The 22,508-nt window shown below is 44.9% G+C and overlaps 2 protein-coding genes across 2 annotated transcripts; one reads left to right on the forward strand and one right to left on the reverse strand.

The window, feature by feature from the left end:
* Window positions 1-1,859: 1,859 nt before the first annotated feature.
* Window positions 1,860-19,201, reverse strand: kat2a (K(lysine) acetyltransferase 2A). Its single transcript, XM_042343451.1, has 18 exons — window positions 18,920-19,201; window positions 17,337-17,460; window positions 16,337-16,482; window positions 16,021-16,110; window positions 15,151-15,332; window positions 14,431-14,622; window positions 13,552-13,658; window positions 12,406-12,516; window positions 11,135-11,271; window positions 10,057-10,265; window positions 9,317-9,443; window positions 8,537-8,647; window positions 8,247-8,390; window positions 7,713-7,827; window positions 6,477-6,513; window positions 5,112-5,175; window positions 4,457-4,541; window positions 1,860-3,218 (listed from the first exon to the last, which is right to left on the reverse strand). The coding sequence occupies exons 1-18, from the start codon at window positions 19,199-19,201 to the stop codon at window positions 3,025-3,027; spliced, it is 2,457 nt and encodes an 818-aa protein (XP_042199385.1). The 3' UTR covers window positions 1,860-3,024.
* Window positions 19,202-20,900: 1,699 nt separating this feature from the next.
* Window positions 20,901-21,767, forward strand: LOC103189180 (heat shock protein beta-11). Its single transcript, XM_007909501.2, has one exon. The coding sequence runs from the start codon at window positions 21,098-21,100 to the stop codon at window positions 21,674-21,676; it is 579 nt and encodes a 192-aa protein (XP_007907692.1). The 5' UTR covers window positions 20,901-21,097; the 3' UTR covers window positions 21,677-21,767.
* Window positions 21,768-22,508: the final 741 nt, after the last annotated feature.

Here is a 22,508-nt window from a genome sequence, read left to right on the forward strand (position 1 = left end):
GGGCTTGTTCTCTGCTAGCGAGAATAGAAACTGAAACTTAGCTTTCCATTTCCCTTGAAAGTCTGCAACAGGGCCCATTGAGGGGAAGAGCAATGGCCAACACACAGCAACTGCTTTGGAGACTCAAAAAAAAAACCCTCAATCATAATACTACTTGTATTTGATACAGCGCCTTTTCACGTCTTCGAGACGTCACAAAGCGCTTCACAGAATATACTGTAATGATATACACACTATTTACTTAGCAGTAAGTAGGAACCCGGTTGTTAGTCGATTGGCGGTCGACTTTTCCGGGTGTAATAATAATAATAAAAAATAATAATCATAATTTGGTCACTCACTCCCCACCACTATTTTTCACCCACAAAATATGCAATCAATTCACTTTATAAAGTATATAAAGCAGCACTTTGAGACGTCTCGAAGACGCGATAAGGGGCTATTGCAAATGCAAGGATTTATATTTATTATTATTATTCAGGCAAAGATGTTTGACTGAATGGCATTCTGATCGGCGTTCTTTTGAATTAAGTTTCGAGTTGCACTTTAGCGAAAACAAGGGCGTTCATTTCCATTTCAATGTCGACACACGATCACCAGATTCGTGGAGAGAGAGAGTGCACTAGAATGTTCCTCGTTTCTATCAGTCACAGCTTGTTGGCTTCATCGTTTCCTCCACAATTAAATTTGGTGACAATCGGAGAGAACTGGCATTTCTTTGCTAATTTCTTTTTAATTGCGGTTGCTTCTACCATCACTACAAAACCATTGGTATTTAAAACACTGTGATATTTAAATATTCTGCTCGATATGTCCAAAGGAAAATATCAAACCGGGGCTGTCATGATAAATTTGGGTCGGATATGTATACAGTGACTGGAGGGTTCCTGCTCACTGACTCTACTCCCAACTCTTCACAATCTTCTTTGAGGTGAAATCTAAATTAATTTTCCATTCCACTTCCCCGAGTAAGTTAAGCACTCAGCTACTTCAAAGATCACACCCGTTAAAGATCAGATTCATTTAATACTTAAATGTCCCGGGAGATTTTGGCCTTCGAAGTCCCCCCCACAAAGTCCCCACCTTTTGTAAATGTTGAACAGTGGTGTTTTGTAATCCGAAATCTCGCCTGTGAATTTTCTGAAAGGTGTTATTCAATTGTCAATGACTTCGACATTTTCATCTCGTTTCATTTTATTATTTGGTTCAATAATNAAAAAAAATTGGTCACTTCAATCCACGCCTGATTGTGGGGACGCTGCTGCGCGCAATCGGCTGCCGCAATTCGCACACAAAATATACAGTCAATTCACTTTACAGTGTATCCCGTGAAGGGCTTTGAGACGTCTCGAAGACGTGATGTGGCGCTGTATTATATGCAAGGATTATTATTATTATTATCATCTCCTTTGCACTTGGATTTCCTTCTGTGTGAATCACAGACACACACACAATATTATTGGGACACAAACAAGGTGCAGGTTAATATGGAGCTATTCATTGCTTTTGCAACCGACTCTTGATCTAGTGCCTACATTTCCAGTCGGATGGCAACAAGAACAGTAATGGAAATATCCACACACTCTTGTAAGCTGTCTTGGTTTGACATTAAATATTTATCGGAAGAAAAGGGCATCGGTACTGGAGCAAAGCTTTTCATCACTTCTCCAGATAGTGAGCTCGGAGGGGAAAGAAAAAAAAAAGAATGTTTTATAAATGAATCCTTCCACTTTGCTTCCTTGACTAGCAATGAGGAAAGGAACCTGCAGTAATCTTTCTCTCGTCAATGGAATCCATTGAGCAAGGTTAGATTCACCAGTAAATATTTTACAAAATAAGAATAATAATCCTTGCATTTGATAATAATGCCTTATCACGTCTTCGAGACCTCTCAAAGCTGTTAATTATTTTTACAGACAGTTCAATATCAACAGTCTCCTGGTTTTGACAGTAATACTTGTTGTCCAATAAACTGAGTGTATTTCTTGTCTGAATAAAATAACCTTCAATGGAAAATACATCTTTCGCATCAAGGAACAGTCTCATTTGCTACAGAATGATGGAACTATGGTCAGGATAACACAATCAACCATCTACTTCCCTGTGAAAGAACAACCGTACTCTCCCTTTGAGGCTTCATTACAAAGATGCGTGATCTGAAATGCCTCTAAATCTTGTGGCTAATGTCACGATTGCGATGGTACGCCATGGCCTGTACAGAATGGTTGTGTTAAGCAGCACGAGCCACTGTAATACACACACATCTCGACAGAAAACATCATTAAACCAACATTTCGCCAGTAAAAAGACATCCACGGTTCCCAAGAGGATGTTGCAGCTGAATTTATTTACATCAGCGCGGCATTACAGCAAACATACAAAGCTTTTTTCTTCTTTTTTTTTAAAAAAAAATAATAACCGTCAGGGGCTCAGTCCCCTGATACGATCCGTATAGTTTACTGGCATGCAGCGATGGTCACAGACTGCGTGCGGTGTGGTGTGGTGAAAACTGAGCTCACAGCGTCATGAATTCCAGGGAAATGCTTTGTTTCGTTGCTGTCGTAGTGCTCGTGACTTATTGCGTACATCTGTGGCGTGCATTTCTCCCGTCAGTGCTTGTGGATGATACTTAGAGAAGGAGCGTGAAGACCCCATAATAATAATTCGGATTACAAACACAACCGACAGCAGTGTGGGGGGGGGGGGGGGAGGGTGTGGGGGGATGGAGTCACATGCAGAAGGATGGTCACCACAATGTTAACCATCAGAACGTAACGGACTGATGCGTTCGGAAAACGACTGACGCCGTTAACCAGCGACCAGGCAATGCGACAACCAGACACTGTAACAGTCGACAACCATCCCAGCAGTGCCGTTTCTCACAAGGCTGCCAAGTTCACAGACGTCACGAGAGGTAAGTGTGGCCGAGTGGCTCGGCCTGCCGCGTCGCTGGTCCGTCAGCTCGGAAAGTCACCCCCTTTCAAGCTTCGCCTTTTCCCCCCCGTTCCCCACCCCAAACGATCTTCATTTGTCCAGAAGTCCCATCTCTTTGATCTTGAAGTAGAAAAATTTCTCCAGCATATTGGCACATTTGCAGTACTCGCTCTCGGGCGGATTGTACTCACGGCAATTGGTGATGATGCGCTGGACGTCCGCTATGAATAACTTCTTGGAGACGTAGTAGCGGTTCTTCAGTCGGTCGCTCATCGTCTTCAAGTCTGCAATGAGAACAATCAGTCACCATCGACTCCACGATCACAAAGCTGAGTGGGTCGTTTGTTCATTTCTAAGCAACTCGGTGGGTTCTTAAACGATGGAAAACCACCAATGGTGAACTGCGAAGATAAGACGCCTACATTTTTTTTTACGATTAGTGTTCATCAGTAAGCACGAACGAGGGAGAAGGGAACACACGCAGAGCCCGACTTCACCCACAAGTCGATTCACTTTACAGTAAGTTCAGGTGAAGCGCTTTTGAGACGCCTCGATGACGCGGCGATCAAAACGTAGGGATCTGTTATGAGGCAGAAGTGAACATGGGGGCGAGGGATTGGAAAGGGTCGAGGCTATTGTGGAGTATAAACCCCGGGAGTGAGCGAGGCCGAATGGCTGTAATTGTCTGGGCAATTCGATGTCAGCTCATCATCGCTTTGGTCTCGACAATTCCAACAAATTACCCGATTTGAATTCAGCTGCTGGATTTAGGAAGAATGTTCAAGTAGCTGTTTGCTTGACAGTGTAATTAAAACAACACCAAACAGCCAAGAACAGGTACGGCAATGAACGGAAGCGTGTTTTCCTGCTTTACACAAACGCAGCCAACCGTTAAATTGGCACCAGTAATAGACTGCTATAGGGTTGTAATCGCCTAGATCTCATACTCAGCTAAACTGATGTTCGTGGAAGACAAGGGAGGTGAACTCGGGTCCACAGTAATCCAACGCGCTGTTGATGAATGAGAAACTAGTACAGATCATTGAGACTTCAAAGTTAAGCATTCCCTCGACCCAACAAGCCAAAGGGCTGGACAACTACAGCGAACTACATTCTACAACTACATCTGAACTGAAAAGCAATGTGCTTACAATTCTGATCTCTACAATGAGGTATGCAAATGAACAACTAGGAGTTTGGTGTTTTTAAGATCTTTAAGCACCTGTTGAAAAGTTAAGATAAAGAGGGGTGTCCAAGCTGATAAGCCCAGAGTAAGTAAGAACATGTCCAGTTCCCACAAGCACAAGTTTAACCAAATAAACCCCACCAATCCCTATACATAGCCTCAAAGCAATCGCTTTAAAAGATTTAAGAATTAAATATAGTCAGCGCATTGAACGGATACCGACTTATTGCGCTGTGTTCCAGAATCCTTTCAGCCACGCGGAACACTAACACACAGATGCATAATTCAGCCCAATTTGCAGTCTTAAACGGGGCGGCTGCAATTAGTAAAACACACCTATTGGAAACCGGATAATTTCATAATAATCTGGAGCCTCCGATTTCTTCACAGGTTCCATGAAAGGCCAGGCACTAGGATGGCTCTGTTGAAACAGAACGTGACAAAGGGTTTGGTACATTCGGTTCAAGAAAAAGAGATGTCCTCCTGACATGAAAGGCGCTATAGTTATTATTATTACCACCACCAATGTCTTTTTGTTTTGTTGTTGCAAGCAGTTTTACCTTTTATGCTAAAAAGCCTCAGTGCAGGGTAGTGGGGCAGAAATACTTTTTGAAGTAGATAAGTAAAATGTGTTTCAAACCCTTGTGCACCCTGATATTTGCTGCAATTTCGTACTCACAGATACCCTCCCCACCCACCCACACGAGCTGTGTTCTTATAGGAAACAGCTGAGCAGTGATACATCCTCTGGTTGACTTTGTGGCATACACCCACTACTTCCTTGGCCAATTCTGATCTCAGGTCTCGTCCCGTGTCCTCTGGTTGCGGGTATACAGTACACTATTCAGCAATTCAGACTCTTGAGATTACCAGTTGTGAAGCTGTTTTCTCAGAAGACTCCAAAAGTGCAAATGGGATTTATTTTAAGAGTGAAAAATTCTTCAGACCCTGACCATATCTTGCTTGCATGTGATGCACGCTAGATCACTACCTTGATTTGTGCTAGTAGATTTTTTAAAGCGTTGTGTAGGTGATCCGGGTCCTTAAGTTCTTTCCTGAAGGGGGAAAACAGAGCCCAAATTAGTGGCGAATCCTTTCAACACTCCTTTCATTTCGCCCACAAAATACAGTCAATTCACTTTACAGTATATCCTGTGAAGCTCTTTGAGACGTCTCGAAGACGTGATAAGGCACTGGATCAAACGCAAGGATTATTATTATTACTACCATACAACTTCATTCTCAGTCATTTTTATTGTATGTAGTATTTCCAGTAGTTTATAAAGTTTACAGCACACAGTCCTAACAACTCCATACATAGGCACAGTCAAACAAATACCAGGCAACGCCTTGAGTATTCTTAATGTAAATACACAATATGATAATTGCATTTGATATAGCACCTGATTGTTAAGTCGTCTCAAAGCGCTTCACAGAATATACCATGAAGTATATTTTGTGGGTGAAACATGGCAGCCAATTGCGCACAGCAGTGTCCCACACAACCATGTGGAATCAGGAAACTTTCCTAAAGCTTCTCAACGACGGCCTACAGCAACAACAAACAAAACCCTGATTTCACAAGTGGATCTGAGCACTTGAAACGACAGACTGCTCCTCAATCATGACAGTAATGGGTTACACTCAATTATCAGCCAAATGCACAGCACTCCTGTAGCTGTATTCAGGACTTCAGGAAATGTCACCACTGAAATAATAATTTGTATTTGTTGCTTAAGGTGGGGGGGGTAAACTTTTGATTCATATTGAGGCAGTTAGGATTCACTGTGTGAAAGCTGTACAGATCACGGAGACGTCTGGTTGAATGCAGCCCTTTGGCCATTCGATTCCTCCTTCCAGAATACCAACTCTGCCCTCCCTCCTTAACAGCATCAAGTAGTTTCTTAATTATGTCCAGACAGTGGCCTCAAACAATAACAAATAACATTTACACAGAACCTTTCATGTCCGGAGGACTTCCCAAGGTGTTGGACAGTCAGGGATTTGGACCCGAGGCAGGAGGTTGGGATCAGAAGGGGTGGAGGGTAAGGAATATTCCTTCCTCGTCCTTCCTAGTAACATGTCCTAACTATTAACCACCCACCCTTTCATAAAGAAATACTTCCTGGTGTCTGTTCGAAAATTATCTCCGCACCCCTGAACCTGTGCCCTCTTGTGCTGCTGTCTCAGCATATCTGAAAGCATTGTCTCTATTCAATCTAGCATTAGGTGTAATTTTATGTTGAGTAGAAGGGGATATTTATATTGCACGAACAAGCAGGACTTTTGTATTAAATCTTCTATTCAGCGTTAACAAAACTTTCTGCCTCGTTTTATCGACGGAAACGGTTCTCACCCTTTCTCTTTTGCACTAGGTTTCCATCCAGTTTCTCCTGTGGAAAGAAAAAAAAAGAATCATTTTACTTAAAATGCTTTTAAGAAAAATATTTTTCCAAATTCTATTGAGGAGCCAGGCTGGCTGGAGTAGGCAGTGCCCTGCAATACTAAGGACCCGCCTGGCTTAGAAACCAGACTATAATGACTCCCACCGAGGATTGATTTATTCCGACATTTCAATGCCAAAGAGGGAACGCGATTAGACACACTGCACTCTGTTTTCAAGCCTCTTGTTTAATCTCAACGACAATCACTTGCATTCAGATTGCACCCTTCACATGGGGTGGCGTATTAGGTATCAGTCAGTTCTGCGTAAACATGCTTTTGGCCGCACTCAACTGCAGACCGTCTCGGAATTTATGCAGCCTCCAGTCTTAATCTGAAGGAGGACACTTCCCATTATGTCATCTTGTCGTGGAAGAGGAATACAGTTATTGACACAATTGAACATCAGTTCTGGTGACCCGCGAAGACCCAGCTGATCACTGACCGACTACTACACTGTTCCGATAGCCTGAGGAGCCCAGAGATACTCGACAATCTTTAAGGCTGCCAAGCAGCTGAGGGAAAGTGATGGTAGGCGGGCAGGCAGCAAGCGAAGCCTGCCCCAGAAACATGCGCAGAGCCAGACAGCTGACACAAGGCCAGGCTACAGTTCTAGAATTGACGCTAGATTCAGCTCCCATCAAGGACCAAGTCCTTTATGTTCTTTGCACTGTATATCAGGTTTGGGACATCCATTGTCTTGATGGTATAAGGTTTGGTAAATTGAGGCCAGGCTAATGAGGAAGTGGCAAACCATGCAGCTCTATATCTTACCAACAGTTCCTTAAGAGGCGGTGGTCAACACGGTGGGACTTTCACACACAACTCTGCCATTCGCGGGTCCAGTGGTTGGTCGGTACAGTTTCCACACCACACATCGATCTACTCAACAGTCTCCACTCACAGGTACACAATAAGCGCTTCCATACATAGTTATAATCCTATCAGATTACGTCAAGTCTATATTGTGCTTTCCTGTATAGATTTTATCACACGCCCTTTGACTGCCACCTGCACCTTCAGCCTCATAAACAATGCAAATGTACAGTTGTATAGCGCCTTTCATGTTTGGAAGAAGTCCCAAGGTGCTGGATGTATATGTATCCTGTATCTCCTGTGCCTGGGTACTTTGCTACAACAGTACACTTACGGATTCCAGGTATGCTTTCGATTGGTATCTGCCGAACTCCCTCCTTGAAGCAGGTCAGGCCTGGGTACACCTTGCGAATCTCTGCCTGCTTTCGTTCAATCAGTTTCTTTATTATCTGCAGGGTGAGAAGCCTTTGACTTGTGAGTTTCCATGAAAATAACTATTCACAACAAATGCAAACTGTCTGGAAGAGAAGTAATCTAGGGAATCTTGGGATTGTGAAGCTGAAATTCTTTAGGATTCTTGATCGATTACAATAATATTAATAATAATCCTTGCATTTGATATAGCGCCCTTCATGCCTTCTAGACATCTCAAAGCGCTTCACAGAATATACTGTAAATGTCCAAGATTTAAAGGCAAGTCACTGTGGGATGTTCATTATTGTACAACAACATTATTCTACAAAAACGACCCCAAAAATTTACACAGCGCCTTTCGGGTCGGGCAGATATTACAACAGAGTCAAGACCAAATACACAAGGTCACTAAATGTGACCTGCACTTTTCTTAATGCAACAGTCGACATGTTACCTCTTTCTGCTTCTTGATTATATGAGACAGCTCAGTGTAAGGAATTCTGGGATTCAGTTCACATTCCATTAGTGTTGCTCCTTCATAATCCTTGATGTAACCCACATAGCGACTTTTGGGTACTTTGATATCCTTTGAAAATCCCTGAACAGGAGCATAGAATAGGCAGGACATTTTGATTTCGTGCATTTTCTCCTTCAATTGCTTAATATCTTAAAGGCAAGATTCATAAGTTGCATTCAATGCTCTGCGAAACGGAATGAAGGCAGTGATCTGGCAAAGAACGGTACCTGCTTTTTGAAATAGCCGATAGCATATTCATCTGCGTAGGTCAGGAAGTGTAGTATGTTGTGCTTGATGTGGTATTCTTTCAGGTGGTTCATTAAATGCGTCCCATAACCCTGAAACAAGGCGCAAAGCATTACCTGCTGATGTTCAGCTCTGTGAAACGGACTGATCAATGGGCTCCTGTACAACATGAAACACCGCACAAGTACAGACAAAAAATCTCCCCACCACCAACCAACTTTCACCTATTAACTACAAACCCCCAACCAGGCCCGAGGTGTACAAATACAAGGATTATTATTACAATCCAACACAAGTCTTGTAATACCCAGGTTCAAAAGGAAACTTTTGTACTTTGTGGTAGTATAATAGCAATACGCGTTGATATAATATGTCCAAACACATTCGTACCATCCGTTTCTCTCTGAAGCCCATGATAACTGTGACCGAGAACTAGAGTAAGACAAAAGTGTTGTATCCAAAAGTGGTCGCAAGTGGGTACAGTTTGGGATTCTAACTATCGCATGTCCCAATTTTCAGATCTTATCTCCGATTTTTATCTGAAAACCTGAGGGTTTGCATTTTAAATCACCACGTACTGAGTTGCCTCAGATTGCAACCATGAAGTAATTCGACCTCTATCTATTTCAGATCTGTTCGCCACATCATAATTCGCCACAACAACTTGCATTTACATAGTGCCCTTCGCGCTGGGCAGTGTCTCGGAGCGATTAAATCACTGAGAGTCCAGTACAAGTAGGCCAGGAACCATTGTCTCATACCTTAACCTGCTCGTTGGAGGTTACAGCACAAAATACGATCTCTGTGAATCCTTGGGTGGGGAACATTCTGAAACATATTCCTCCAATCACTCTGCCGTCCTTAATCAACGCTAGCGTCTTGTGTTTCCTGCAGTAACAGCAAAACAAGTGACATTGCAGAGTACTTCACTGGGTTGTTCGCCAATAGACGCAAGAAAGCGTGCTGTGAACAATGCGGCCGGAAACTTTTCAGATTCTTGAAATTTCTGACTTCAGATTGGGAAGCAAATTAGTTTCAGATTGAGTAAGGAACCATTACGTCTCACCCACAAAATACGCAGTCAATTCACTTTAAAATCGAATCTGTGAAGCGCTTTGAGACATCTCATCGACACGATAAGGCGCCATGTCAAATGCAACGATTATTATTACTGAATGCGCCCTTACAGCTCAGCAGGTGAGCAAATATCTCACTGTTTCCCCTAAGATGTCTCAACGCGTCGCCTAAAAATAAAATCTTTGAATAAAACAAGGTTGTAAAGTATTGATGCCACCTTCAACGGCTGCAGGATTTAAATGATTTATAAATGGCTTCCCCTTTGTGTAATTGTTCATTTTACTAATGTACCCGATCCAAACATGCCCAGGAGCACTCTTAATCAAACAGTCGTAAATAAACCCAAGTTACTTTTACAACGGCCACTTTCGGAACAGTATCCGTCAGCGGGAGAAGGCAATAAGTGTTTTAAAGCGTAACTCACGGATCAAAGACCAGACGGGTAATGTACTCCTTTGGCATTCGCGGCAGCTGATGTGAGAAGACGTTCTGTAAGCCAACCAACCACATCATTATCTTCTTGTTGGATCTCTGAGACAGCGAGTTACCGATCACGTGGAACTCGATGACTCCCCTCCTCTCCTCCAGTCGCGCCGCCTCATCGCGAGCTGCGTTTGCAGACAGCAAACTCGTCTGCAGGAAACAGAACCACAAAGGCAGTTAGATCTCGCAACAAAGGTCACACCACACGACATCCGTGTAGCGCGGAAATCAATTCCACGCATTCACATCCAGGAGGTTTCTGAGCTGTTTGTTTTGAATTGAATGCGCAAACGTTGATCCATTTCTGCAGTATTCCAATCATCAACCATCACAAACATTACTCGCAAGGCAAAGTGCTGCAGATGCTGGAAATCTGGTACGGACGCAGAAGCCGCTGGGAACACGCAGTAGGTCACGCAGCATCCCCGGGGAAGGGACAATCAGTTAACGTTTCGGGTCAATGACCTATCATCAGAAACATTGTACATACTGAGAAGGCTGTGAAAGAGGGAGGATTGAAGAGGATCCCAACCAGACAAGCTTGGTAATGCCAGGCAAGTCCGCAACAATTCAAGACACTTGATAGCTGACCACTATGTTTCAATCGATGAGATGTGGAAGAGTGGAGCAGGCGTGCGCTTGAAGCAGTGAGCCACAGCCCTATAATGAGCAGGCAGATACAGGAGGTAGATGTTCTTCGTAACATCAATAACAGCCTCGTCAGAGGCGTGGAAACAAATTTGGAAAGGAGCAAAATATCCACACTGGCAGTTAAACATAAAATGTAATCAGGAATTTCCCACGTGACAATATTCCAACGACAATTTCCGTCACGAATCTCACTTGGGACCTCCTCCTGACGAGAAAGGCGCTAAAACATACGGTTGGTTTACTTTTCAGTGAATCCTGCGAAGCGCTTTGAGACGTCTCGAAGAGGTAGGTAAGGCGCTGTATCAAACGCAGATTATTATTATTAATGCGGTTTGTCGTTAGTGCTGACAGACCAAATTCAAACGTACCTCTGGACCCAACATAGCTGCTGGGTCAGTGATGGTCAGCATGACTTCGTTGACCAGCTCCATGGGAATGTCACCCATCACGCGGATTCTCTTTGCATCTTCCAGTGTCATAGCGTCGGCCAGTTTTCTTTTCTCTCCTGCAAGGAACAGACTCACGACTGTCAGACAGCTCGCTTATACCACCCAGCAGAGCAATTGCTGTCGCATTTTCCCAAATTTTTTCCTTGCAACGGAACCAGCAAGGTGCCAGCTTGATTAGCTTTTGTGCTAGTCACAGGAGCGGAATACCACAAATGGCGGGGAAATAGGAAGTTTATTAATCCTAATAACGGCAGGAGACTTGGAAGAAAGGAGGGTATGGAAGAAAATAACCTTTAGTGTGACCCCGAATAAGGGTTCTGAGAACCAGTGCTTGTTACCGTGCAAAGGATAACAAGTGATTTTCCATCCTCCACAAGACTCTTTCTAGGCACTTTGATCTAACCCATTTATAAGGACCTGAAATATTTATCAATGGGGGGGGAGTGGGGGGGGGAGTTTGCTTCCTTCAACATCCACAGCCAGCGTCAAAAAAATTGGGCACCGACTTTTGCATCACAGTCCGTGTTTGCAGAAAACATTGCAATTTTTTTGCACAAAGTTATTGAGGACTGATGCCACCGTGTGTCCAAGGTGCATAACAAAGTAGGAAATTCAATTAGGAAAGCCTTAGGACTGAACGGCTAGGCTGAGCTGGTTTATAAGTAATTCTAGCCCCGGATCATAAAAGCCCACGCAGTACAGTGAAGGGAAGAAACTCTCTCGCCAAGCTGGCTTGTATACCTCGTCCACACACCCCACCCCCACTGCATTGTTTGGCTCTAATTTGGTCCTGTGATTTTCAGGATCACACACTATACGTTAAAAGGAATCATTGATTTCAGCAATTCGTTTACACGCAAAGTTGTTCGCGAGTTATTGAACTGCACCACGATGTTTCTGATTTTAACCAGTTATCGGCAGATGAGAGTGCAACCGACACAACAAAAACAACAGCAAACTATTACTCGCATTTGCACAGCGCCCCCTCGTGCAGGGCAGCTTCCCAGAGCGCGACACCGAGCTGAGGGGGGGAAAACGGGGGGCACGGTCAAAGAGGAAGGTCTTCAGGCATGACCTGAAGATGGAGAAGGAAGGGGCAAGGTGAGGAAGGATAGAGGAAGAGTGTTCCAGAGTTTCGGGGCGCAGTGGCTGAAAGTGCGGCTGCCGATGGTCGAAGATGCAGTGATTACCTGGTGCTGGCTCAGAAATCCCCATATCAACACCAATAGATCCTGGACTTGAAGTACAATTGACGTTTCGGCTTGAAGTGGGGATATTAGGCACCGGGGAGGGACTCACAGCTGGAAAACACAATATCAATCGTGAAACGCTTTACATAAAGCTGCTCCCACAAAATAGGGGTTGACGTACAACAGAAAAAACTCCCGTGGTCTAGGCTACATCAGGTGAAATACAAGCAACACGTCCAGGAAGACAGTCAAGTCAGTCAGTCAGTCCCTGAGCACCATCGGATATCTGCAGTGCAGTTCCTGCTACAAATTAGTATGGACAATGTGCAGGAATCCTTAGAGGACTACAGCAGCATCAGAACAGATCTAACGTACTTCAGAACCACTGGGAAATAGCAAATGTTCGGCCATTACATGCCTTATGATAGGCATATAATCCTGCCTTACGATATCTAGGAGGAATCACTGTAGACCACGGAAACGTGGGTTCTGAAAGCTGTGAAGGGATAGTCCGCATTCGAAAGGGTTAAAGTCCTCTGTGCACTTTTAAGATCATTGCACACTTCAACTCAATCGATCAACAGAGCAGACAGGCCGGGATGAAGGCTCTCGAGAGATATATGGCAGCGTTTCAGGAGGCAAGAAAATGACTAGAAAGAAAGAAATGCATATTTTACTCCTCCTGATTTTCCGGATGTCAACTCTGATGTTACACAAGTAGTTCCTACAGTTACAGAGTCACATAAAGGTTCGTTTCCCGGTTCAAATAAAATACCGAATGAGAAGGATTGAAAACCTCTTATTTTTTTTGCTGAGTGTAAGTTCCTAATATTGAGCAGTTGCTTTAAGGTTTTAAGTAAAATTAGCAAACAACAACAACCCGCATTTATATAGCGCCCCTCGGGCAGGGTAGCGTCCCAGAGCGCTTGACAGTGGTGGAGGATGACACTGAGCCAGTGTGGGGAGTGGAGCACAACCACGGTTGAAGGGGGAAGGTCCTTCAGGCGTGACCTGACGACGATGAGGGCGGGAGGGGCAATGTGGAGGAATAGAGGGAGAGTGTTCCAGAGTTTCAGGGCGTAGTGGCTGAAAGTCCGGCCACTGAAATTAGTAGCCGAGCTGTCAGTTCTCTGCACAGACTCTTACCTGGCTGTTGGGTCTGTTGCCCGCCTTCTACAGCAGACAGGGTGAAGTCAGAGTCCCAGATTGGAGAGCTCTGACCGTAAATCTCTTCCTCCAGCATAGAAAGGAACCTGGAAGAAATAATCGAGGTGACAAATAAAACACAAGAGTCGTCACTTTGTATAGAAATTCCAAAGCAAAAGTCACAGTATTGGAAAAGGAATCATTCAACCTAGATTTATCCAGCTGAGTGTCCAACCCATCCTCGGAAAGCCTATCCCCAATAAAAATTAATGTCACCCAGCATCGATTTGACTTCAAATTGAAGATGTCAGATCATGGTGCGAGATAAAAAATTGTTTCTGCAAAATATTAACTCGGCTCAATTTCAATTCACAATTAATGATGCATCAATACTTTCAGCCGTAAAATATTTGACAGCAGCTTTGTCAGCTCATAATTGCCCAATAAAGTGGTTCTTGACACATAACTGGGGTTTGCACATGATTAGACTATAGGACTACTCGGGTCATGAAACAGTGTCTAAATTTATATATATATATATAGATAATATATTACCTATATATTACCTAGCCTAATTTCAACTTCTGCGCAGAGCCTATGGTGGGAAAAGACATTCCAAATCCGCACTAGGCTGAAGATGGGCATTACACATTAATAACTCCTTGTCTCAGCAAACCTGGCCGTTATCCAGAGATAATCCACCCTACCTCATGGCAAGTACAAAGCAAAGAAAACAGAGAGTGTAACAAATTTATAAATAATAATAATCCTTGCATTTGATACAGTGGATTATCACGTTGTTAAAGCGTCTCAAAGTGCTTTGCAGGGTACACTGTAAAGTGAATAGACTGCGTGTTTTGTAAAGCATTAATCTCTCACTTTGGGAAGTGGGTCAAGATGAGAGTCCGTTTTTCTGGCATCAACTTGTCTTTCTCCACTCGGAACTTCTCAAGTAGCTGCCGGCGAGTGACCGTGAAGATCGATCGCAGTAACGTCCTCCCAAAGACCTGAGTGGTCTCATACCGAGGAAGACTGTCACAGCTTTGAGGGACATGACAATAGCAGAGCCATCTGGAAAAGAGGAACGGGAAATAAATATGTCTTACGTACACTCTGATCATATCTATATTTATGTAATTTGAGCATTTGATTTTGAGCGTTTATACAGCCAGAGAGACGTTACTTTGCTTCCAGCGGAGTTGAAATGTAATAATAATAAAGCTTGCATTTGATATAGTGCTATATCACGTCTTCGAGATGTTTCAAAGCGCTTCACAGAATATACTGTAAGTGAATTGACTATATTTTGTGGGCAAAATGCAGCGGTCAATTGCGCAGAGTAGCATTCCCATAAACAGTCGTGGATTGAGTGACCAATTTTTTTTTTGAAGGAACTATAGAAATGTAGAGTAGAAAGCGAAATTTATGTATCCCCGCTTTATATTGAGGTAAAATAAACACAAACAACTTATTAGCATTCAACATATGTCTACACCACCAAAATAACATGTTTGGTCTGAATGGGGAGGAAGGGTGGTACAACTTTATTTAATGAAAAGGTAGGAATTTGAGTCAGTACTTAAAGCCTGTCCTCGCTACCTTGTATAATTGACTTTGTATGCATCCACTTCTTCATTCTGGGATCTCTGTCGAAACTGAGACGGAGTTTCCAGCTTCCAATAATTCAGACAAAGCAGGAACATCTTGGAAAGTTCATACATGGTTTGCTTTTCTTTGGCAGGAATGTGACTGAATTTATACTGAACAAAATTAAGAATGCCCTGGAAGAACGGAGTAAATTGCACAGTTAAAATCCAATTAAGACATACTAAACACTTGCTACCCCTTCTCTGCTAAATACATATTCCTTCCTTTTTCCTCTCGGTAAGAACGATATTCAAGCTTACATCAATATAAATAAAATGCCGGCAATCTGTAGCAGAACAAAAATCAGCATGCACCTCATAAGGGCTCAACGTGGTGCTGAGGTGATCCAATTGAGAATCTAACTGCAGAATGACCCCAGTTTGTAATTGAATATTTCCCTGCAACTCCAAGAGGTCAGGACGCATAAAGCATTCCTCTAAAATACAATTTCTGCAAGACACTAGCCATTACACCTTGGAACGAAATAGATTTCTACAAGCACCAAAAGCCAACCTGTAATACAAAGTCTTTTCCGAGAGAATAAGTCAACCTACATGGCAAGTTGACCATCCTGCTAGTTCCGACACCTAAACTAGTTTACTGCAGTCATGTGCAGTACTGCCATTGGTGTATTAGTCCTCCTACTTTGCCCCAAATATATTAGATTTAAGTGTTATTAATTTATTAATAGGAAGTGTAGAGTTGAGAGGCATTCAACACTTTAAACAAACATGGGTGTAATTTTCTTCTCTTTTGCACTCATCACAAGGGGGCAACAAAAATAAATAAGACCCCAACCATCGGGTCTAGGACAAAACTCACCTGCTCTATGCTTGGCTTTTCAAATGGAGGACTCCCCAATTTCCCTTCCACCACCGGCCGAGCCATTTGTAGGATACATTTCCGTAAAAGCTGATGGAAAAGAAACAAACGTCAGGGAGATGGGGAATACACACAGAAATGGTACGTTTTCCGAGTATAATCTACAAACTGTATTTTATTTGGATAATAATTGCTATTTCGTTTTGCCCATTGTGTTCAGACCCACTGAAGGTTCCAGTGACAAAGACTAAGTAACTCACTGCGTACAGTGTTCTCAAGTATAAGATGGTGCTACTTCTCTTCCGCTCAGTTATACCTTGAAGAGGTAGAAGTAGACTTGTTTGGTGTCTGTGTCTTCTTCTTTATGGACGGACACAAACAGGTTCTCCACATCCACCACCATCCCAAGCAGCCGATTAATCTCCTCCTCGGAGACGTTGTCCAAGTGAGAGACATGGTCAGCTAAAAATCACATCATAACAAAAAAAAAGTCAGAACACTAAATACAAATGTTTCAAGGTTCCCAGTTGTCCCTCTTTTCACTCCACTTTCATAGTCTCATTCACACATTGCCTCCTCACAGTACATTGGTCCACAATCAGCTTCAGTGCAACTCCCATCAATAGCCGCCTGTAAGCACGTAACCAACACAACAAATACAAAGCAGGGCAGGCGAGAGTCGTGGCCTCCCAGACTGTCCTCTACTCCCCAGTCTCTCTATAATAATAATAATCCTTGCATTTGGTACAGCGCTTTTCACGTCTTCTCGACGTCTCAAAGCGCTTCACTGTGAAGTGAAATGACCGTATATTTGTGGGCGAAACGCAGCAGCCAATTGTGCACAGCAGTGAGTGTCCCACAAACAGTCGTGGATTGAAAATGACCAATTTATTATTGTTATGTTTTTTGGAGGGATTATTATTAGGTGTGTGGCGTAAGGAAACTTGCCCAAGGTTTCGCCCTCTGCCTGGAATTGAACCCAGGTGTCTCGCTTGCAAAGCGAGTGCTCTAATCACTGAGCTACAGGACTCTAAGGATGATAGTGCAGACCGGATAAATTACAGAACACGGCGAGCAAATGGGTGTATTACCAGTCAGTTTACACAGCTATGAGCTGAATTCTAACCAAACGTAAACCTTGACAGGTAACGTAGAGGAGACTTTCAACAACATATTACATGTGTGCAGCGCCTTTCACTTCAGAGATTCAGGGACGGAATGAAACTCCAGTCTGCAGATGTAAAAGGGCATATGGCCCCCACCCCTCAGTACTTGTTGAATCCCACATAAAGACTTAACGCCACAGGACTACTCACCTAGCGTGTGCGCACAACTGCGGCAGGACTCGCGCAGGCTGGCGGCTGGCTGCTGAATATCCATCCTCGGGGCAGTAGGAGGGTTGGGATTTTTCCAACCATTGCATTTGCAGGTATCGTTGGCCTGGAGAGAAAGTGGCACAATTTCATTTCCTGATCTCGAGGGATTGATTGATTGATTGATTGATTTACGGGTCAGAATCGCCCTAAGCTACAACAGGGAGGTTCGACACCTGAAGGAGAACGCTACGTTTCAGCTAAGACGTCCAATGGGAAAAAACGTTCACCCAATGTTTCGCTGTTGGCGATGCGGATTTCGGATGAGACGTCAAACCGAGGTCCCTGTCTGCCTGTCAGGCGGACGTTAAATTATTATATATAATTTTTATTATTATCATTATATATAACGATTGCCCCCACGGTGCTACTAGAAGAGACGAGAGTTTCTCTGTCTCCCCCCACCCCGACCCACCCCCCAATCGCGCGGGGGGGTGGGGGGGTCCTGGCCAACGATTCCCCCCCCCCGCCCAACCCCACCCCACCCCCCGAACAAAAAGGGTTGCACCCTCCCACAGCCGTTCGCGCTCCGATTGGGGCTGCCGGGTTTCGGGCCCCGCAAAAGAACGCGGGTCGATTCCCTCCCTTCCCCCCCTCCCAAGCCCCTGCGCCCCCTTTTTTTTTTTGACAGCGCGGGACCTTCCAGGCGTCTCGAAGGCGCGACGAGAAGGAGGAGGAGGAGGAGACATTGCGTGGAATATTATTAATTAATGAATTAATTATTATTATTGGGGGAAAACCAATTCGACCCTGGGTCGGTGTGTGTGTGTGTGTGTGTGGGGGGGGGGTGGAGGTGTGGGGTGTGTGTATGAGGGTGTGTGTGTTTATGAGGGTGTATGAGGTGTGTGTGGGTGTGTGTGTAGGTGTGGTGGTGTGTGTGGTTGGTGGGTGTGTAGGTGTGTGTGTTGTGGGTGGGTGTGTAGGTGTGGGGGTGTAGGTGTGGGGGTGTGTGCGAGGGTGTATGAGGTGTGTGTGTGTGTGGGTATGGGTGAGTGTGTGTATGAGGTTGTGTGTGGGGGTGTGTATATGTGTGTGAGGGTGTGTGTGTGGGTGGGTATGTGTGTGTGAGGGTGTGTGTGTGGGTGTGTGTGTGTGAGGGTGTGGGGATGTGTGTATGAGGGTGTGTGAGTGTGTGTGTGTGTGGGTGTGGGGGTGAGTGTGTGTGGGTGTGGGGGTGAGTGTGTGTGGGTGTGTGAGTGTGTGTGTGTGTGAGGGTGGGTATGGGTGAGTGTGTGTGGGTGTGTGTGTGGGGGTGTGTATGAGGGTGTGTGAGTGTGTGTGGGGGTGTGTGTATGGGTGTGTGTGAGGGTGTGTATGGGTGTGTGTGAGGGTGTGTGTGTGTGTGGGTGGGTATGTATGTGTGTGTGGGTGTGTGTGAGTGTGGGGGTGTGTGAGGGTGTGTGTGTGTTGGGGGTAAACAGGAGCTGAGTGAGTGAGTGAGTGAGTGAGTGAGAGGATTCCCTGGCCCCTCCCCCACCCCAGTGACATGACCCCGCCAACCCGCACCTCACCCGGGGGCCCTTTACCTTACAAGCCGAGAACACCCCGAGCTTCTCCAGCTTCTTGGCCCGCGGGAAGGCCCGCACCTGGGCTTTGCGCTGGGCCGAGCGCTGCTGGCCGCTGCTGGCCCCGGGCCTGGCCGGGTCTGCCGGGCTGGGGGCCGCCGCCGCGGGGGCGGGGGCGGAGGCGGGCGGCTGGACCTGCGGCTGAGGAGCGAGAGGCACGGGCTGGGGCTGAGGCTGAGCCACGGGCGGGGGCGGAGGCGGGGGGACGGGCCGGGCCTGCGAGGCTGGTGCCGACTCCGCCATCGCCCTCACCCGCACCATGGCAACCGCACCCACCGGAAGCCCCGGTCGGTCGCTCCCTTCCCGCCGGCCCCCGCGCTCGCTCGGCGCGCGGCACTCTGGGAAATGGAGTTCCCCCGCCCCCGCCTCCCCCGTTGGCCCCCGTGTTAATCCAACCCTGAAAAGACTACTGCGCTCGCCCAATGCTGTGCCGTGTGCTCATCTAAACTCAATGGTCAACTGCTACAAGTCACTCACCAACACCCTGTGTGTTCATCTAACTCAATAATAAATACTGTGGTTACTCAATAATATATATGTTCATCTAACTCAATAATAAATACTGTGGTTACTCAATAATATCATATATGTTCATCTAACTCAATAATAAACTGCTATAGTCACTCAATAACACACTGTGTGTTCATCTAACTCAATAATAAACTGCTGTAGTTACTCAATAACATACTGTGTGGTCATCTAACTCAATAATAAATACTGTAGTTACTCAATAATATACTGTGTGTTCATCTAACTCAATAATAAACTGCTGTAGTCACTCAATAACATACTGTGTGTTCATCTAACAATAATAAACTGCTATAGTCACTCAATAACACACTGTGCTTTCATCTAACTCAATAATAAACTGCTGTAGTCACTCAATAACACACTGTGCGTTCATCTAACTCAATAATAAACTGCTATAGTCACTCAATAACACACTGTGCGTTCATCTAACTCAATAATAAACTGCTGTAGTTACTCAATAACATACTGTGTGGTCATCTAACTCCTAATAAAGTACTGTAGTTACTCAATAATAAACTACTCGAGTTACTCAATAATATACCGTGTGTTCCTCTAACTCAATAATCTACTGCAGTTACTCAATAATCTAAGTGTGTGCTAATCTAACTCATTAATAAACTAGTTGCTCAAACTCAATAGGTGTTCACCTAACTCTTAATAAACTAACTCCTGTGTGATTCTAACCATTAATCTAACCACTTATAAACTAATAAATCTAACTAATAATAATCCTCATATTTTATATAGCGCCTCATCACGTCTTCGAGGCATCTCAAAGTGCTTCACAGAATATACTGTAAAGGGAATTGACTGTATATTTTGTGGGTGAAATACACTAATACCAATTTTCAACTATTTAAAAGATAATTCAAAGTCACATAAGTCTTTATAATCTAATTCAAAGTACTGTATTAATGCAACTGTTTATAAACCAATTCAAAGTAATATCTTGACTACTAGAGTATCAAAGTATTAATTCAACAGTTGATAGATGCATTCAAAATATTAATCTTACAATTCCTAAACTTGCTCAAAAGCTGTGCAGGCAAAGACAGCAGTCAATTTGCACAGCAACGTTCCCACTAATAGCCATGATGTGAACAACTAGCTTTATTTGCTGAATCGTTACCCAGACACTTGTGGAATGGACCGACATGAGAGCTGGCCAGAGCGAAAATAGAGGCCGACTCCCTCTTGGGAAGAAATGACCGTCTAAATCAAATAAGAGCAAATGCTCGCCCCTTGCCTGCAAAGTACGCAGTCCCACCGGCAAAAAGTGAGTCAGCCTCTATTTGTCGCTCCTCCCAATTCCAGCTCTGATGTCAGTCCATTCCACACGCGTCTGTGCTGTGAGGAGTCACATAACATCGCTGTGTTTGTGTAGCCAGACTGAGAGTATGAGTCAGGTGTCCTATTATTTTCTGACTCACACGACAGACATACACACACAAAATCTCCAGCAAAGCCCCTTCTAAAAGCGCCTGGAAGTCCAGGCGACGGTAGATAAAAGGGCTCTGGGGCAGAAGCACTTGCAACAGCCGCAGCACAGAGACGGACTGAGCTCCGAGCGAGAAGAAGCCTCAGAAAGACACAGACGGACAAGCAGCGATGTTGAGTTGTGGCTCTTTGCAGACTTGTCGGAGTTGCCGTCAGCCTGTCAACCCGTGGCCCGGCTCCAGCCTGGGCTTCCTGGGGCTCTGGCACCAGCTGGACTTTGTGAAGCGGATCCACCGGCTCCTGGAACAGGAGGAGAAGGTGGTCTGGCAGCGGAACAGGAGCCGGAATGGGCAGGAGGCCAGAGGCGGCGAAGCCGGCTTGGCTGTGTCTCTGGGCGTCCGGAAGTTCTCTCCGGAGCAGCTGAGCGTGAAAGTGGTGGGAAGGAAAGTGCTGGTGTCGGGAAGGTGGGAAGAGAGGAGGGAGGAAGGGGCGGACGGCTGCTGCAGCTACCGGCGGGAAGAGTTCGAGAGGGAGTACGTGTTGCCGGAGGGTGTGGACGAACAGGCGCTGTCTTGTTCCCTGTCCCACGAGGGCGTGCTACACATTCAGGCCCCGCTCCGGACCCTGGCAGCCGGTCGCGAGCGCATCGTGTCCATCAGCCTCACCCCTCACCCAGCAACGCCTGCCCAGCCAAGCCCCGACACACAGCGGCCAGCGCAGGAGGAGGAGGAAGACAGGAAGAAAGGCTGAAGCGGCAGACGGCGAATGAACTCTTCCACCGCACTGTTGTGCAGTAGTCCACCCAAAAACAAACCAAAAAAAATAATAATTTAGTCACTCAATCCGCGACCACTGGTGGGGGGACGACGCTGGGCGCAACCGAGGCCGCAAACACGCAGTACGCTCCACTTTGCAGCGTATCCCGTGAAGCGCTTTGAGACGTCTCGAAGACGTGATAAGGCGCTGGTATCGCTCGCAGAGGGTTATTATTATCTCAGCACAATTTTCTTTAAGCAACGCACTATCTCGTGCACAATTGATGCACAGCGCAAGAATGTATCTGCTCTGTTGAGAGATATATATATATATACACACACACACACACAGATCTTTAATGTTATCTTGCCTCTTATATGTGGAAGTTCTTTCAGCAACACAATATCTTGTGCAGTTTATACACAGCGCAAGAACGTATCTGTTGTGTTAAGATATATATATATACACTCACACACACACTGATCCTTAACGTTTCCTTGTGTGTAGAAAGTTTTGTTTGACCAATATACATCTGTCAATAAAAAGCGTCTTTTTTTTTTGCTGAAACTCTCGAGTCGCCACATTTTCACATTAAAAACGTCGACTCTTTGGGCGTTACACCGTCGCGTCGAATCGGACACAACCGTTTCACTGGAGAAAACAAACGATGGGATCGAGTCGGTTTAGAAACTGTCGGAATACCTCGAATCATATTTACGGGCTTTCTAATCAACTGACTGGACTTTGTATTCAACACTCCTCTGAATGGGTTTTCGTAGAAATACAAAAAAAAAGGTTACGAATTATTCCGTACGCATTTATACAT

Source organism: Callorhinchus milii, unplaced genomic scaffold (genome assembly GCF_018977255.1).
Source record: "Callorhinchus milii isolate IMCB2004 unplaced genomic scaffold, IMCB_Cmil_1.0 Scaffold23, whole genome shotgun sequence".
In the NCBI taxonomy this organism is placed as follows: Eukaryota; Metazoa; Chordata; class Chondrichthyes; order Chimaeriformes; family Callorhinchidae; genus Callorhinchus; species Callorhinchus milii.

Bases quoted from the DNA above. Each gene is read 5' to 3' on its own strand.
- LOC103189180 (XM_007909501.2), top strand. From the start codon at position 21,098: ATGTTGAGTTGTGGCTCTTTGCAGACTTGTCGGAGTTGCCGTCAGCCT.
- kat2a (XM_042343451.1), bottom strand. From the start codon at position 19,201: ATGGCGGAGTCGGCACCAGCCTCGCAGGCCCGGCCCGTCCCCCCGCCT. The intron at 15,333-16,020 runs GTGAGTTTTGTC...CCGTTCTTCCAG, and splicing joins AAAAGCCAAGCATAGAGCAG to GGCATTCTTAATTTTGTTCA. The intron at 8,391-8,536 runs GTACCGTTCTTT...GCTCCTGTTCAG, and splicing joins TCGGCTATTTCAAAAAGCAG to GGATTTTCAAAGGATATCAA.